General features: G+C 45.6%; 1 protein-coding gene across 4 annotated transcripts in view; it reads left to right on the forward strand.

Annotated features, from left to right (window-relative positions):
* DLG3 (discs large MAGUK scaffold protein 3) overlaps positions 1-19,151 on the forward strand; it is a 533,344-nt gene that overhangs the window by 414,523 nt on the left and 99,670 nt on the right. For 3 of the 4 annotated variants that reach the window (XM_040442126.1, XM_040442127.1, XM_040442130.1), the window contains 2 exons: positions 3,935-4,091; positions 4,315-4,417. In XM_040442126.1, coding sequence (XP_040298060.1) covers positions 3,935-4,091; positions 4,315-4,417 — 260 coding nt within the window. Of the gene's footprint in view, positions 1-2,839; positions 3,063-3,934; positions 4,092-4,314; positions 4,418-19,151 lie in introns of those variants that run through there. The other variant, XM_040442128.1, reaches the window with a different exon arrangement.

Raw genomic sequence — 19,151 nt, forward strand, 5'->3', positions numbered from 1 at the left:
ATTCTCTCCTCCACGATTCTTTATTGTTATGGGGTTATGGCCACTGCTGTGCTTGATCAGCAGTTGCCAGGCTTGCGCAGTGGAGTATCCATCCTCTTTTCCTTTTGGGGGCCACAATTGCAGGAGCATGCGAACTTGCACATGCACGTCAGCCACCACTCCACCCCTCTATTGCTTTCAATGTGCGAGCTCCAAGGTATCCACAGTAACCCTGAAGCTCCTCAATAGGAGCAAGTGTGATCACGAAAGCGGCACAGTGAAGTCAGCAAAGCACCACCTGTCTGTATTTTCCATCAAACTGGAGAGTTCTGCCAACTGAAGAGGCAGGAAAGGAACAGGAGAGGAGGTGGGAAGGGGAGATGGGACAAATCTTGATGGGGTAATCCACAGATGATCTATAGACCACTGTCAGACCTGATTCAGATGTCTGTAATCATAAAATATTCTGTTTTACAGCAGCACACATGGATTTTTAAGGTGAAGTGATGTCCGTATGTTCTTGTAGGACATGGACCTGGCAACTGCCACTATGGGCCTCCTGATCTATGCTCTGTGTAAAGGGCCCTTTAGACACAACCGTCACTGGTGCATGCCCTGAAGTGTAAATAGCACCATTCTGTGGGTCCATGTGCAGTCCATTGTGCAGATGGATGTAAATTACATGTATGTAAATTGGGGCTCAATGCCAGCTGAAACCTTGTTGACAGTTTCTAGGGTTTATAATGCGTTTTTTTTTTTATATACTAGATATTTTTCAAGTGAATGTGAACAGTGATGCAGTAACCAGGCAAATAGGCCACTATACAGTGGATGGAGCTTTGTAGTTCTGGCACTGGAGCGTGTGAAAACAGCTGATCACACCCCTGCTGTTTTGATATTGATGACTAATGATAATATAAAGATAGGTCATCAATAAGTAAGTCACAGAAAACCCCTTTAAGAGGTTTCCCAACATATTTTACAAAGTAAAAGCAGAGACCGACGATTCCTACAGTTTCATGCTTACAAGCTATTAACTAGTCACATCATTTAGAACAAGTGACTAATAACTGAGAAGCTGTGAAAATTTTGTCAGGCCCTGATAGATAATTTTTAGCTATGGAAATGTATTATTAAATAGGAATCTACAAAATATCATATCATCCACATAATATTATTATAACGGAGTGGATTTGGATCCACTGTGTAACTTGAACAGATTTGACTTGGGGATACTCCTAAAGGCATTATCTAAGTGCACCCCTGGTCTTCACCCTTTAACCCCTGTATAGGGTTCTGGACTCTACTGCAGGGGAACCACCATGCTCTTGGAGTAGTCTCTGTTCAAGTGACTGCTGACCCACAGGGGTAAAGAGACAACAGTGTGGAGCACAAGGGATCAGGCATATTTCTAGACAGGGACAGGCCGAGGTTAGGGCAGGAAGAACATGCAATCCATTGAACAGTCCAAGATCAGGGTGTGCAGCTCAGGGCAGAACAGAGTTCAGGCCATGATCAGGGTGTGCAGCTCAGGGCAGAACAGAGTTCAGGCAATGATCAGGGTGTGCAGCTCAGGGCAGAACAGAGTTCAGGCAATGATCAGGGTGTGCAGCTCAGGGCAGAACAGAGTTCAGGCCATGATCAGGGCAGGCAGAAGTCGGTACACAGAACAGGCAAACAAACAACTAGCACGCCTTAGTGGGAAAATAGTGAACTAGAATCTATTGCTCAGGCCTCGTCTCACATGGGAAGGTGCCTAAAGTATCCCAGGGAAAAAAGGCATAGGCTGGGGAAGATTAGGGTGCCCTCTAAGGCCACCTGCACACGTTGCAGAATATGTGCATTTTTTCTACACAGATTCCCATGTGGAAAAACCACAGCGTATTACAGTACCAGCAAAGTATATGAAATTACACCAATCTCATGTACATTTTGCAGATTTTTTCAGTGCGAAAATTTAATAGCATGTCAATTATGTTTGCAGTTTTAGCTGCAGATTTCACCCTTTGTATACGGATGCAATGCGTTTTTCACTGAAGCCCCATTCACTTCTATAGCTGCGCAGAATATAGAACATGCTGCGATTCTCACGAAACGCAGAAATGATGCGTGAAAAAAATGCTTATGTGCACAGACCCATTGAAATGAATTGGTCAGGATTCAGTGCGGGTGCTATGCGTTAACTTCATGCATTGTGAAAGGGGCTTAAGAGTCAGACAGAGCGCGCCCCCCTCATGGGCAGAGAGAAACTTTGCCGGCAGGAAGCAGGCCTTAGCCTGTGAAGAAGCAGCATCATTACACTGGTGGCACCAGACCGAGAAGATGAGCAAGGCAGTGAGCATGGATAGGAAGGAAAGGAATTCTGAAGAAAGAATTGTGTGTAAGAAGAGAGATCACATAGAGGAGGGAAAAGAGTTAGGGTGGTGCAGAATAAGAGCTAGAAATTACTCAGCTATCATTCCGCCCCATTGTAAAACAGTGACATGTGACAAGATGACATCACCCCTGTTAGCCTTGACTAGATGACAGTCACCTTACCTGGAATGATGGGAATGTGAACTATCCTACTGAACCCTGTAACTAAAAGTTTGTAATGAGTTATATGGTAAAGAGATCTCTGCCCCCAACAGAACCTCTCAGAAAACATTCCTTGGTTTCACTTTGTCACAGTCCTATACATAGGAACACAAACCTTAAATCTCTTCAGTTCATTGCATATTTAGAAACACCCAGGAAAAGGTTAAATCAACGAAACAGAAAAGAGGTGTTAGCAACACCCTACTTGTATTGTGAGAAGGAATGTGTCAGTGAGAAGCAGACAGCACAGCTAGAGAGAGCTTACAGCTGCCTGCAAGATGAGAGATCTGTAGGACAAGCAGCAGAGAGGGCTTAGATCGATGGGAGTAGTAGGTCAGTGACAAACCAGTGGTGTGTATTCATCTGAGGGAGAAGAGGTGGCAGTGTGGTCTGGGAGCTGCCCTCATGTTTACTGTCAATGTCTCTTCATCTATGTCTTATCGAAGACCACCAAGCTCTGCACCCTCCAAGCGACAAATACTGGCACACAGGACAAACAAAGAGAGGTAGGAAGGAGAAGTTGGGCAAAATCTGAATTATTCTTTTCAGAAAAGAAAGTATGTACACTATAAGGGCTCGTTCACACGACCGTTGGTGTCCCGTTCCCGTATTGCGGACCGCATTTGTGGATCCGCAATACACGGGCACCGTTCCGTTGTCATTCCGCATTCATTTCAATGGATCCGCAAATCCAGAGATGCGGAACGGAACACTACGGAAGCACTACGCAGTGCTTTCTGGCGTTCCGTGCCACCGCACCCCAAATAGATAGAACATGCTCTATCTTTTTGCAGAACGGAGGGATCGCGGACCCATTCAAGTGAATGGGTCTGCGATCCCCATGCGCCTGCCCCACAGAAGGTGACCGTGCATTGCGGACCGCAATTTGCGGTTTACAGCACGGGCACGGGACACCAACGGTCGCGTGAACGAGCCCTAAGAGTGACCATAAGAACTATTGTTTTTTTGGGGGAACAGATAAGTTTTAAAATGATTTGAGTTGTGTTGCAATCCATAGTTGTTCCTGCCCTGAAACTTGTCAGGAGGTTTCATTAGACAGTGATTTCCTTTGATAGCACTTGTCAGACCGGTTTTGCAGCACCTACTATATTCAGCTTCCATCTCATGTAGCCATTGATACAGGACAGACTACAACATCTTTCTGACGTGTCATCATTTATTTCCATTCAATATTGTATTCCTCTTCATGTCAGATACTTTTTCAGAAGGTCCAGACAGATGTTTTTCTCTCCAACTTCTTTACATTCTTTATAGTATTTTTTTTTACATGTTATTCTGTAATTTCTCATCCTCTCACTGGCATTTACCTTTTTGCTGGACTCGGAGTACTGGACATGTCTTTTCGTCGTGTCTCTAGGGAACCACGCAAGATCATTCTACATAAAGGTTCTACAGGACTTGGCTTTAACATTGTTGGTGGAGAAGATGGAGAAGGAATTTTTGTATCATTTATTCTGGCTGGAGGACCAGCAGACCTTAGTGGAGAGCTGCGTCGTGGGGATCGCATCCTTTCGGTGAGATTGATAATTAATTTTACAGCAATGTATTAGATCCTGTGATAAAAGATGTTAGCAGTATATATCAAAAAGATATGCTGAGCACATACACACTTTATAGTTCTGTTAATGATGTGTATGATGCTTACTGGCTAATTACCTTACTAAATCCAAAAAGCTGTATTCTATTTTTTGGGCTTTTATTCTCTGTCTTAGTATGGGGTATGTGTATCTTTTACAGGTTAATGGAGTGAATCTACGCAGTGCAACACACGAGCAAGCTGCTGCAGCATTAAAACGGGCAGGGCAAACAGTAACAATCGTAGCACAATACCGACCGGAAGGTAAGATGGATTTTCCATATTCTATTTTAGTCAGATACCTTATCAAAGGCTCTATGTGTAAAGGATTACCATTGCAAATTAAGGCGTTTATACATCAAAGGGTTGTCTGATTTAGAAAATATGCAAATAGCCTTTAAAGGGTTTTCCAAAAAGACTATGGTTTTTAACAGATATGCTCATGTAGTTGCTTACCCTCATGTACCTCTTCCCCATGCTTTATTTCGATTTGTACTCTCCTGATCGGTTTTCAAAATGTAAACTAATCCTCCAGGTCGGTTTCCATTCTGCATGTAAGACCTCCTGTTACTTTATCCAACCAAACCCATGATGCACTTCTCCTTTCTTAGACATTATTTACATAGACATTCCCCTATCACTGTCCCCTATTCCTGCTTTCACACGCCTATGGACATAACATCACAGGAAATGAGAGAGAACTGCATGGACATGGTCATGTGACCACCGCCCAAAATGGAAGATAGGAGCCATACATTACAAAATGACAGCTACTTTCATAAATGATTATTTTAAAGGATAATGGCACAAACTAGAAAACCCCTTTACGAGTATTCTGATACATAGTCGAGGGGTACTTATTTAGGACCTCTATGGCTTAGCTTGCACAGTAAGCAATAATGTATCTTTTTCTGGAAAATCTGCACATCCATAAATTAACCTGACAACCAATTGATATCGATGGGCATGTGGGAATTCCTTATTTCCCCTGTGGTGGCGTAAATTGTACTCTTTCTGATAGTTCCTGTGCAAATACTACCTGATGGTTAAGGGTACCAGCAGGTACAATGTGTGATCAGCTTATTTTCAGGGGAACCCTTGTAACAAAAAAGAGATTATCCTAAATGGACATCTCCTTTAATGTTAGATAACTAAGAGGGGTTGAAGGGGTTGTGTAGCGATTTATATTGATGACCTCAGTATAGGTCATCCATATCTGATTGGCGGGGACATCCGGCAGCCCCGCCGATCAGCTGTTTGAAGAGGAGGTGGTGCTCCATGGTGATCGGAAGTGCAGTGTAATGAGATGTACTCGTGCGAGTGCTTGTAATTACACTACGCTGCCGCTTCACAGGAGACGACGCGTAGCGTAAAGACCAGGAAGCGCCGCTCACATGAAGTGTCACCTCCTCATCAATCAGCTGATCAGCGGGATGCAGGGTGTCGGGGCCCCGCCGATCAAATATTGATGACCTATCCTGAGGGGAAAAAAAACCTTTAAGTTTTTTTTTCTCTTAAATTGATCAGAGTTTTCACATAAAACAATAAAAATGTCACTTGGACAGAAATAAAATCAATGCAATTAATACTGTCTTCTGTAATATGAATTATAATTTGTTGTTCCCCATGGAAGCCAGTGATTATTTGAACACAGTGAGGGGAATTTATCACACCCTGCTATCCAGAATTCTGCCCTCAAAAGGTTGAAAAAAAGCGCTTATGCGACTGTTCACTCACTCCAGTTTTAAAAAGTGAGTGGGAAAGTGGGTGTGGTTAGCTATGTTAATTAGTGTCAGTCCAGACTGATCACTAGGTCTTTTTTTTTTTTAAAGTCACAAAAAATGTCCCACAGTTACTCTAGTAGAGGGTGGTGTAGAAGACTGGAGTAACATTTCTAGACAAAAGTGTTTAGGTTTAAAGATGCTCCAAATATAACAAACAACGTGTGATAAATTTGGCACAAAGCAACACAGACTCAAGCAAAACTGACTTCAAATTTTACCCTCATGATAAATTCCCTCACACTTTCCCCAGTGACTTCAGGCGAAACTTTCAGTGATCACTTATTTTCGGTGTGTAAAGCCACAGGGAAAATACTATATGGTGCCCATTAAGATGAACAAGAATCGTAATAAATGGTTGTGCTGAGTCAAGAGCTCACCACAGGCTAATAACAGATTATTATAAAGGGACACTCCCTTCATATTCCCTTAGCGTATGACCACACGTGGTGGATCTGTTGTGTATCTGCTGGAGTTATGCAGCAGCAAAAGCTGCACCAAATGCTGCTCAATTTATTTTGAAACTGATCGCAGAAATGTTGCAGGTTTGCCACAAATTTCATACTGTGCATTGTAACTGTGAAATCCTCAACCAAAATTAACAAGCTGCAGATTTAAAATTGTGTAAAAGGGCATTAAAGCCACACGGACAATTCATTTAGAAGGTAACAGAACATCCAAATCTCAGCTAAATCAGTGTTCATGGAGGCTGGAGAAAAAGGTATTAATGGAAGAGATAAAAGAAAGAACTGGAGGCAGCAAGTAACTTAAGGTCCTATTACACCTTAGGCTACTTTCACACTAGCGTTCGGGGCTCCGCTTGTGAGCTCCGTTTGAAGGCTCTCACAAGTGGCCCCGAACGGCCACGAATGCATCAGTCTGGCTCCGTTTGTCCTCCGCTCCGCTCAGCAGGCGGACACCTGAATGCAGCTTGCAGCGTTCAGGTGTCCGCCTGGCCGTGCGGAGGCAAACGGATCCGTCCAGACTTACAATGTAGGCTACTTTCACACTAGCGTTCGGGGCTCCGCTTGTGAGTTCCGTTTGAAGGGGCTCACAAGCGGCCCCGAACGGATCCGTCCAGCCCTAATGCATTCTGAGTGGATGTGGATCCGCTCAGAATGCATCAGTCTGGCACAATTTGTCCTCCGCTCCGCTCAGCAGGCGGATACCTGAACGCAGCTTGCAGCGTTCAGGTGTCCGCCTGGCCGTGCGGAGGCAAACGGATCCGTCCAGACTTACAATGTAAGTCAATGGGGACGGATCCGTTTGAAGTTGACACAGTATGGCTACTTTCACACTAGCGTTCGGAGCGGATCCGTCTGATGTTTCATCAGACGGATCCGCTCCGATAATGCAGACGTTCGCATCCGTTCAGAACGGATGCGTCTGCATTAAAACTTAGAAAATTTTCTAAGTGTGAAAGTTGTCTGAGCGGATCCGTTCAGACTTTACATTGAAAGTCAATGGGGAACGGATCCGCTTGAAGATTGAGCCATATAGTGTCATCTTCAAGCGGATCCGTCCCCATTGACTTACATTGTAAGTCTGGACGGATCCGCTCGCCTCCGCACGGCCAGGCGGACACCCGAACGCTGCAAGCAGCGTTCAGGTGTCCGCTCACTGAGCGGAGCGGAGGCTGAGCGCTGGCAGGCGGATGCATTCTCAGTGGATCCGCCTCCACTGAGAATGCATTGGGGCCAGACGGATGCGTTTGGGGCCGCTCGTGAGCCCCTTCAAACGGTGCGCACGAGCGGACACCCGAACGCTAGTGTGAAAGTAGCCTATGGCTCAATTTTCAAATGGATCCGTCTCCCATTGACTTTCAATGTAAAGTCAAAACGGATCAGTTTGCATTATCATGAACAAAAAAATAAAAAAATAAAAATGTTTTATTTTTTTTATTTATTTTTTGTTCATGTTAATGCAAACGGATCCGTTCTGAACAGATCTAAGCGTTTGCATTATAGGTGCGGATCCGTCTGGCCACATACCAGACGGATCCGACCTAAACGCAGGTGTGAAAGTAGCCTAAGTCAATGGGGACGGATCCGTTTGAAGTTGACACAATATGGCTCAATTTTCAAACGGATCCGTCTCCCATTGACTTTCAATGTAAAGTCAAAACGGATCCGTTTGCACTATCATTAACAAAAAAAAAAGTATGGGCACATACTAGACGGATCCGACCTAAACGCAGGTGTGAAAGTAGCCTTACAGGGTTCAGTCACAAGTCTGAATGAACCAAAAAGAGATGCCTGAATGAAGTCTTAAATTATCACTTCATCCATAAAAACCCTACAATCCTATTATAGCAGTTGTGCATAATGTCAAGAAACCATTTTTTATTTTATTTAAGGCAGCCATTACTCTTCTGGTTCTGGAAAGTGTTTTCCAAGATTTAGTAGGGGGCAGTATAAAGTAAAGGAAAAATCCTTGATCACCTTTTAAAATATCCCAGCTCTTCCGCTCTGCTGCTCAGGTCCCTGCCTCTCCAATCCTTGCTGTGCCTGCAGCGGTCATTTGCTGTTCATCATTCACGTGACTGCTGCAGCCAAAAACTTGCCCCAGCAGTCACGTCTGCATGAAAGCCACATGATCCACATGTGACTGCTGAGGCCAGTCATTGGCTGCAGCAGTCCGGTGAACAATGAAAAGCATGTGATCATGGGGATCGAAGGAGGGGTGCAGTAGGGGCAGAAAATGATAAGTAAGAGTTTATTTTTTTTATGTATTTACACCTCAGCCCTGCTGTCTGCCAGTGTTTAAAAAGAATCTTGAACAAAAACCTCCACTGTTCTGAGAAGTTAGTTCTTTAAAAGGGCTTCTATAAGATATCCAGAATGGGTCATAACTGAAGATGTCCTTAAAAGGATAAGATCAGGCAGATTATCGGGAATAAGTGTTTGTATAAAGGCTCGTTCTCAATAATTGGCCTGTGTAAAAGCTGCCAGCATTGACCCAATGAATAAGCAGCCGCTAGTTCATTGAGTGATTGTGTCATTCTGCTGACACCAAAAATCATCTTTCCTGTGCAGCAGATTGAGCTATCTAAAAGGCAAACTGCTTCCCAGGAATGTATGTCCCAATATAGCAGAGGTGATTGCTGCGTGTGAATGTAGCCCTCACCTCTGCTGACGCTCAGGCAGTTATCGGGAATGTCTGCTTTGTTCCTGATAACCTGTCTGATCATCGTTACACATGGATAAGGACCCTAATTTACAAATGAACTACAAAGCTCCTCTATCTTTTTATGGTCAGCTTATACAGTACATATATTATATCTACTTTTTAAAACTACATATACAAATAAGATCACAGTAAGAAAAACCCTTCAACAGTGTCGGACTGGGGTTCCTTGGGCCCACTAGAGGAAATTATTTGTGAGGCTACACCCCTTTGTCATCGATGAAGTTTAACAGGTTTTGAATCAAAGAACAAGACTATAGTGGCAAGTGATTGATTCAAAAGAAAGCCCAATGTTTTTTTTCTCCTGGATCTTTGGGACCCACTATTGTATAAGGGCCTAGGGGTATGGAGCCTGGGCGATACTATGGTATTTTAGTGGTGACCCTGCCCACCAATTTTGGCAGTATTGCACTACAATCAGAAGTAAATTGGGTGCTTCCACTTTTTCCCCAGACAGTAGATGTTTGGTGGAAGGTTTGGATCTGGCATGTTGGATTTCATCTTGCCCAGTCCTTTATTTCAGTGGGAGATAAACCCAAGTGTCTTAAAGCAATAAACATGAAAAAATATCAGCTAAGAATGCTTTTACACTTAAGGCGAGATTACAATACTTGGGCCATTAATCAGGAATGAATGCTCGTTCCAAATAATTGCCCATGTAAAGGGGTCGCACAGTGATGGCCAGTTCGCAGTGTTCACCAGCGAACACATGCGGGCTGCCATCTTGACTCACCTGTCCAGCGATGCACAGGTAAGCCCTTACCTGTGCCTGTGCCGCGAGCCGGTCTGAAATCAAATGCGGTCGGCGGGAGCAGGCAGTTCCGAGAACAGCCGCCGGGGGCCTTCATCGGGCTGTTCTCAGAACTGCCTGCTCCCGGTGACCGCATTTGTTTCAGACCGGCTCCTGACACAGGCACAGGTAAGGGCTTACCTGTGCATCGCCGGACTTGTTAGTCAAGATGGCAGCCCGCATGTGTTCGCTGGCGAACACTGCGAACTGGCCATCACTGGTGCCGCATATCACCTAATGAACAAGCAAACCACTCGTTTGAAAACTGATCTTTCACCCGGACACCTCAGTCATTGAAACTGTATGTGGACGAAGGATAGCAGTAGCTATCTATCATCCCTATACTGTGGAGATCGCTGTATGTAAATGCAGCGCTTCACCTCCACTAACGAGCAGGCAATTGTCTGGAAGAAACGCTTCCTTCCTGACATGAACGGACTGGGAACTTAAAGTGGCCCTGGAAAAAAATCTATAAGTGGCCCTATGTTGTAGGTGGGTCCAAATTGACAGAAGATGGGACATCACAAGTAAGAAGGGCCAATACATGAGGGCAGAGACAACAGAAGTAGGTAGGGCCTGCAATACTGTAGTGTAGCACAAAATACCACCATAGAAGATCCAAATAGCATAGTGCAGCTCACAATACTGCCTAAGGGCTCATGCACACGACCGTTGTTGTTTTGCGGTCCGTTTTTCACGGATCCGTTGTTCCGTATCTGAGTTTTTTTTTATCTCTGATTTAAATCCTCTTCCATTTTGTTATTCCACAAAACATATCCGTATGGTTTCCGTATGCAATCCGTTTTTGCGGATCGGAAACGGAAACAGTAACTTATTAATCACCAAATACATGAGCAATATGGGCTGGGCATAGCATTTCTACAGTATGGATCCGCAAAATACAGATGACATACCAATGTGTTGCGTGTGCGTTCCGTATTTTTTGCAGACCCATTGACTTGAATGGGGCCTCGGACCGTGATTTGCGGACAGTAAGAGGACACTTCCTGCCTGATGACGGGGGTGGGGTAGAATAAGACCTTATATTCCCCATTTTTCATACCAGTCTGGGTTATGACTAAGGACAGTTGTCCGAAACGCTTTAACTACTGCATGATGTAAGGATCTGTTCCCACATGGTGTGTTGTTACGTGACATAAAGAGAAAGACTCAACGCAACTGTATTGTAGTGCTGGAACCTTTTCTTCTTTGAATAATAGGACATGCGCTACTTTTTTGCAGAACGTAAATACGGAAACGGAATGCACACTGAGTACCTTCCGTTGTTTTTGCAGACCCATTGAAGTGAATGGTTCTGCATACAGTCCGCAAAAAACAAAAGGGGAACGGAAAAGGAAAGAAAATACGTTCGTGAGCATGAGCTCTATGGAGAAGCAAATACCACAGAGCAACACAAAATACTGCCGCCCTCGCCACAGTTCAGGAGGGCACCTCCAAACGTTGGCCAGATGCATAAGTGCCTGACGGTCCTAACATTAAACAGTGGGGGAAGTTTAGCCCATACTTCCATATAAAACAGCTTTAACTCTATTATGTTGGTGGGTTTCCTCCCATAAACTGCTTGTATGCCGCTTTGTTCCCAGCGGTCATGTAATTGCCAGACACTGGAAATCTGTACAAGCTGTCGGGTCTTGGCAGATCCAGATCAGCTCTGCAGTGAGCTTGTACAGCCTTGTACAACTTCTCTGGGATATATTCCCACTGTAACTGGAGCTGATATGTCAGCCGCAGTTACAGTAGAAATCAGGAATAATAATTTTTAAAAAATTGATGTTAAAGGAAACCTGTTAGCATCAAAATGGGCCCTAAACTGCTCACAGTACCTTACAGCTGATGTCATATGGTTTCTAATGATGTGCTTGTCCGAGTCATCCGATGGGCATGATTGGTGTAAAACAACTTTTATTCTGCCACAGGTTGTATGCAAATGAGGATCTTATAGTCAAGAGGGCAGTGGCTTTCATGCTTTTTCGTTTCCTTCATGCTTGATTCCTTCTCTAGCGTGCAAGCACACCAGAGAACATTATCATACGGCGCATACTTAATATACACTCACCTAAAGAATTATTAGGAACACCTGTTCTATTTCTCATTAATGCAATTATCTAGTCAAGCAATCACATGGCAGTTGCTTCAATGCATTTAGGGGTGTGGTCCTGGTCAAGACAATCTCCTGAACTCCAAACTGAATGTCAGAATGGGAAAGAAAGGTGATTTAAGTAATTTTGAGCGTGGCATGGTTGTTGGTGCCAGACGGGCCGGTCTGAGTATTTCAGAATCTGCTCAGTTACTGGGATTTTCACACACAACCATTTCTAGGGTTTACAAAGAATGGTGTGAAAAGGGAAAAACATCCAGTATGCGGCAGTCCTGTGGGCAAAAATGCCTTGTGGATGTTAGAGGTCAGAGGAGAATGGGCCGACTGATTCAAGCTGATAGAAGAGGAACGTTGACTGAAATAACCACTCGTTACAACCGAGGTATGCAGCAAAGCATTTGTGAAGCCACAACACGCACAACCTTGAGGCGGATGGGCTACAACAGCAGAAGACCCCACCGGGTACCACTCATCTCCACTACAAATAAGAAAAAGAGGCTACAATTTGCACGAGCTCCCCAAAATTGGACTGTTGAAGACTGGAAAAATGTTGCCTGGTCTGATGAGTCTCGATTTCTGTTGAGACATTCAAATGGTAGAGTCCGAATTTGGCGTAAACAGAATGAGAACATGTATTCAGCCTCTGATGGCTACTTCCAGCAGGATAATACACCTTGTCACAAAGCTCGAATCATTTCAAATTGGTTTCTTGAACAAGACAATAAGTTTACTGTACTAAAATGGCCCCCACAGTCACCAGATCTCAACCCAATAGAGCATCTTTGGGATGTGGTGGAACGGGAGCTTCGTGCCCTGGATGTGCATCCCTCAAATCTCCATCAACTGCAAGATGCTATCCTATCAATATGGGCCAACATTTCTAAAGAATGCTATCAAGACCTTGTTGAATCAATGCCACGTAGATTTAAGGCAGTTCTGAAGGCAAAAGGGGGTCCAACACCATATTAGTATGGTGTTCCTAATAATTCTTTAGGTGAGTGTATAAGTTTTGATCATCATGTATAGGGAATGGTGGATCCTGTATTATGTGTACCGAGGTGTTATGTGTCATTGTAATCCTGTGATGATAAAGAGATGACTGCTGAAAGGTGATTATTACAGAACAGGAATTGCCAGCCTATTATTGGGCTTAGAGGCCAGTGTGAATTTTTTTCTTAAATGTCACAAGGATTTTTTTTTATATAGTTGTATTTATAACATAACATAGAAATAGCTAAAACAACAGAAAAAGAAAAGACAAAGAAAAAAGCGGGGTATATGGGAGGAGTCTCCTTTCACCTTTCCTTCCTGTTCCCAGTTCAAGGGCATACAACTTCCTACTAACGCAGCAATCTTAAGGTCCCTTTAGGCCCCTTTCACACGGGCGAGAATTCCGCGTGGATGCACCCGCACTGAATCCGGACCCATTCACTTCAATGGGGATATTCAGATGAGCGGTGATTTTTACGAATCACTTGTGCGTTGTGTGAAAATCGCAGCATGTTCTATATTCTGCGTTTTTCACGCAACACAAGCCCCATAGAAATGAATGGGGATGTGTGAAAATCGCAAGCATCCGCAAGCAAGTGCGGATGCAATGCGATTTTCACGCATGTTTGCTAAGGAGATGAGGGATGAGATACCCGGGACCCCATTTACTTTATTATTTTCCATTATAACATGGTTATAATGGAAAATAATAGCATTCTTTAATTCAGAATACTAAGTAAAAGGGGTTAAAAATGTAACTCACCTAATCCACTTGATCGCGCAGCCGGGCTCTTCTTCTTCTTCTTGCAGGACCTGGCTGGAAAAGGACCTTCGGTCACGCGGTGAGCGCGGTGACGTCAGCGCAGGTCCTGCTGAATGAAGATAGAAGAATTATCAAATATTCGATTCAGCCGGTTCGCCGAATTTTTCAAAAAAATTTGGTTTGATCAGAATTTATTCGTGGAGAATTGTGTTAAAAAACGTCTATTTCCTGGCTGCAGAGAGAGTGTATAGTGGTGTAGAACACTGTGCCTTGCAGTAACACACATAGGGAGTCTGCTGTGGTAGTGAAACAATACTGTGAGTCAGTATGACATGCAGATGACAGGCGTCGCTCTTAGAATCACTGCACACTTCACTTATTTGGGCAGTTACAGGGCCAAAACTGACCAAATAACTCAAGTGTGAACTCAGCCTTACAGGTCAATGTTAGCGTCAAGAAGAAGTGCACTCCTTTTACACCGTCGGCAGCGGATTCCACATAGATGTCAACAGAACCTGTTCTATTAAACGCTTATACAAGTAGAGCCCCCCTCACAGAGTGGAGAGGGTGTCGGTAGTAAATTTGTGTTGACGTCACTGATTATTTTTCCCTTCCTCTGATGCGTCAGAACAATAACCCCCCAAAAAATGGATCCTGTCTGTGGAGCATACGCCTTCACTCGATCAGCATTTGGGGTCAGTAATCCATCAGTATTGCTAAAGCCAAAAAAAATCAGGAGTGGATCCAAAACAGAGATGACACGTGAATGGGATATTTGCATGTCTTCTGTGTTTTGTACCCACTCCTGCTTGTGGCTACCAAATCATAAGCCAATTCTGATGAAAAATAGGGACCATGTCATGCAGCCTTACAGCTGTTACATAGACAGGATCCGTTGTGCGTCTCATTTTTCCTTCCTTCTGACAGATCAGAAGAAGGGTCAAATAAATGATGTCAGCCAGGCCGAAAGGCAAAATAGTGGCCCAGCCATGAGGTCGGGAGGATTTTTAACAGCATGAGTAGTCCACAGAGTGGCCCTATGACATAGTGGTGAGGTGGAAGCAGAATGAGGAGACAACAGAGTGGCACAATGACAGAGTGTGGAGGTGGCAGCAGCAGCATCAGGAGGAGGCCACAGGGTGGCACAATGACAGTGTAGAGGTGGCAGCATCATCATCAGGAGGCCACAGAGTGGCACAATAACAGAGTGTGGAGGTGTCAGCAGCAGCATCATAAAGAGACCACAGAGTTGCAATGTGACATAGTGTGGAGGTGGCAGCAGCATCAGGAGACCACAGAGTGGCAAGGTGACATAGTGGCGAGGTGGGTGGCAATACCAGTACCAACTGAAGATGGTGGGTGAAAGAAGGAGCACTTGGCATCAGATGTGTGGCATCAGGCGGGTGGCAGCATCAGAATAGTAGCTGAGGCAGATAGCCAGAAGAAACCCGTCTCTGTTGTCAAAGTGTTGGTGTGGCACCATAGATGATCTAGTCTGATGCATCAGGCATTGGTGGGTGGAAATCCTGGCTGATCCACGCCTGATTAATCTTGACAAAGGTCAGTCTCTCTACAATTTGGGTGGACAGGCAAGTTCTTCTTGGGGTACCTATGGCCCCCGCTGCACCAAATACCCTCTCTTATGCCACAATACTGGCTGGCTGGACAGCTTTTCCAAAGCAAACTCTGCCAGTTGCAGGAACAAATCCAGTTTGGCTGCCCAGTAGTCCAGCATATCTTCAATGTGGGGTGGCAGGGTGCTGTCCAAGTATGCCACCACCTGCTAGTTCAGGTCCTGCTCCAGGTCTAGCTGCTGCTGCTGGGTAGTAGTTTCTTCACTTGGCGGGTAAAGAAAGCTGCTCAGTAATCAGCGACTCTAGACTCAAGTTGCTGATGGAGCTGGAACTGCTCCTGCCACCCCACCCCTCCCCGGCAGCCATGGCATTGGAATGTGAGTGCAGAGGGACCCCCCTGTTCAAACCTGCGAGAGGATGGACGATGGCGCAGATAGTCTCTATAGTAGTTCAGTTTGTCCTCCCTCTCAGCGGGTGTAAAAAAGGCCCCCATTTTGGACCAGTAGCGAGGGTCCAACAAGATGGAGAGCCAGAAGTCATTTCTCTGCCGAATGGTGACAATTCAGTTGTCACTACGCAAGCAGGTGAGCATGCATCGGCCATTTGTGCAAGTGACTCGGAGGGACTCCCTGCCTCCATCTCCACTGCATACTGCCACGGTGTGTCTGGGTCCTCTGCCTCGTCTGGCTGCTCCTGCTCCTTGTCTCCTGTCACCTGTGTAGAAAAACCACCCATTTCGCTACACATTGCTTATGCTCCAATGTCCTCCTCCTCCTGTACAGCCCCCACAGGGCTCATGTGGCCGTGAGATATAGGCACCACATCTCCAGTCCCCTGACCAGCCAGATTTACCAGCATCTGTTCCAGGACATGAAGCAGTGAAATGACATTGTTCATCCTGTAGTCCTGGCGATTGGCAAATAACGTGGCCTCCTTAATGGGCCTGAGCAAACGGCAGGTGTCGCGCATGAGCTGCCACTGGCTGACACCGAAGTTACACAGGGGAGTACTCCTGTCCGCTTGGATCATCAAGAAATCATTTATGGAGGGTGGAATTCCAACGGGTGGAAATGTCGCATATCAGCCTATGTTGGGGGATGCCGTTCTGCGCTGCAGTTCAAGGAGGGTGTGCTTTGTGGTGTACGAGTGGCTGAAGTGCATGCAAAGTTTCCTTGCCATTTTTAGAATGTCTTGAAGATGGGTGGAAGACTTTAGGAACCGCTTGACAACCAGGTTGAACACGTGTGCCATGCAGTGCGCATGTCTCAGCCCTCCTTGATGCAGCGCCGACACCATGTTCTTCCCGTTGTCGGTCACCATGGTTCCTATTTTGAGTTGTCGCAAAGAAAGCCAGGATTTCATTTCTTGATAAAGGACACAGAGCAGTTCCTCCCCTGTGTGACTCAGTTCGCCCAGGCAAACGAGGTGCAGAACAGCATGACACTGCCGTGCCCTGCACATGTGGTATGCTGTAGGGGCACTGTGAATTGTTCCTGCAGTGGAGGCTGAGGACACGGTGGAGGATGAGGAGGCAAAGGCAGACATTGTCGCAGGACCAACGGCGTGAGAAGGTGGAGGCAGAAGCTGTGTCACCTGGCCAAGTTGCTGGTGTGGCTGTGCAGGAACCACATTCACCCAGTGGGCCATAAAAGACATGTATTTTCCCTAACCGTAGTTACATCTCCACAAGTCGGCGCTGCCGTGCACTTTGGTAGACACACCGACAGGCTCAAGGACTGGCCTACTTTCTGTTCTACATATGTGTACAGGGCTGGTACTGCCTTTTTGGCAAAGAAATGACGGCTTGGGACTCTCCACCTCGGCTCGGCACAAGCCATCAGTTCTGTGAAAGGTGCAGAGTCCACCACTTGGAAAGGGAGGGACTGCAGCAACTTGGCCAGGAGCACATTCAGCTTCTGCGCCGTTGGATGACTGCATGCATACTGTTGTCTCTTGGCAATCGCTTCGGTGATTGATTGCTGACAGAATGACTGACGAGGAGTCGGAGGAGTAGCATTAGCATCAGGACAAGCAAATAATGGGAAGGACAGACAGCTACCTTCGGCTGAGGTGGTGAAGCCTTGACTGCTTGAAATCGGGTGCTACGGCAGACTGGACCACTACATCAGAGCCACGTTTTCTCCCAGGCCACTTTATGGTGACGCTGCATATGTTGACGCAGGGCTGTGGTGCCAACATTGGCACCCTGGCCACGCTTCACCTTCTGCCCACAGATTCTACAAATGGTCATGTTCACCTCCTCCAGCGGCTTAACAAAAAACTGCCACACCGCCGAGTAATTGATTTTACCCCCAACACTCTGCACCGACTGACTGCTACTGCCGCTGCTTCCGTGAACCCCTGCACCACTACTTTCCGGACAGGTAGGCTCCTTCAAAGCGGGTGGTCTACCCTGGGCACGTTTGGCTCCCGACCTCCCACTGCTGCCACCCTGCTGACTCCCGGCCACGCTAGCAACTTCCTGGCTCCGCCGCTGCATCATGGGCAAGCTGCCACCCTCTTCTCCCGATGATGAGGAAGCCCATAATTCACCCGGCTCCTAAGTGCGATCAGCTACATCATCATTATCGAGTACTGTCTGCACGTCACTGATGTCCTCCTCAACGGTCTCTTGCTCAGGAGCCTGACCGCTAGCAACACCAGCTCCCACGCCACTCTCCTCATCACTACTTGCACTACTTACCGGAGGAAGCGGCGGATGTCTCCTCCACATCTTGGCTGGCCAGTAGCTGCTGACTGTCCTCTAGTAGCTCGTTCTCGCTGTATATTGGAGTTGAGCCAACAGCATATAATACTTCTCTGGCCGAGGAAACAGAAAAGGACAGAGCCAGATTGAGGACAGGTAAGGGCACAGGGCCTGCTCCCGGGCCATGCCAACTAAGGGTTGTGTCTGACAAGCCCACCGACTGCTGGTCAAGACACGACCACTAGATGACACCGGGAGCTCATGCCTCTCGCTGCGACTCCTGCTGCCACGCCCCCTTACTCTGCTGCGACCTGTGCCTGCGCCAGAAACATTTAGGACTCTGCCACTTCCCTGTGCAGGGAGTGGCACATCTCTGTCTGATATACTGTTAGATCAAATAAATAAATAAAAAGGAAATTAACACACCCCAAAAAAGTCTGTAATTTTCTCACTTCACCACACAACGTCTAATAAGCCTCCCCCCCCCCACTAATGCATGCCAAAAAAGGCTTTAGAACATTTAGCTGCACCACTGAATGGCAAATTGGCCCTTATTTTTTTCCACTTATACACACCACAAAAGGCTTTAGAACATATAACTGCACAGCTGAACGGCAAATATATATTTTTTTGCCACTAACACACGCCAAAAAGGGCTGTAATTTTCTCACTTCACCACACAATGGCAAATATTTTTTTGGTGCCACTAATGCACGCAAAAAAGGGCTTTAGAACATATAACTCCACCACTGAACGGCAAATATATATATATTTTGCCACTACCAAATGCCAAAAAGGGCTGTAATTTTCTCACTTTACCATACAACGGCAAATACTTTTTTTTGTGCCACTAATACACGCCAAAAAGGGCTTTAGAACATATAACTGCACTGCTGAAGGCAAATAATATATATTTTTTTGCCATTAATACACTCCAAAAAGGGCTTTAGAACATTTAACTGCACCGCTGAACAGCAAATAATATATATATTTTTGCCACTAATACACGCCTAAAAGGGCTTTAGAACATATAACTGCACCGCTGAACGGCAAATAATATATATTTTTTTGCCACTAATACACGCCAA

Source organism: Bufo bufo, chromosome 8 (genome assembly GCF_905171765.1).
Source record: "Bufo bufo chromosome 8, aBufBuf1.1, whole genome shotgun sequence".
Taxonomy (NCBI): Eukaryota; Metazoa; Chordata; class Amphibia; order Anura; family Bufonidae; genus Bufo; species Bufo bufo.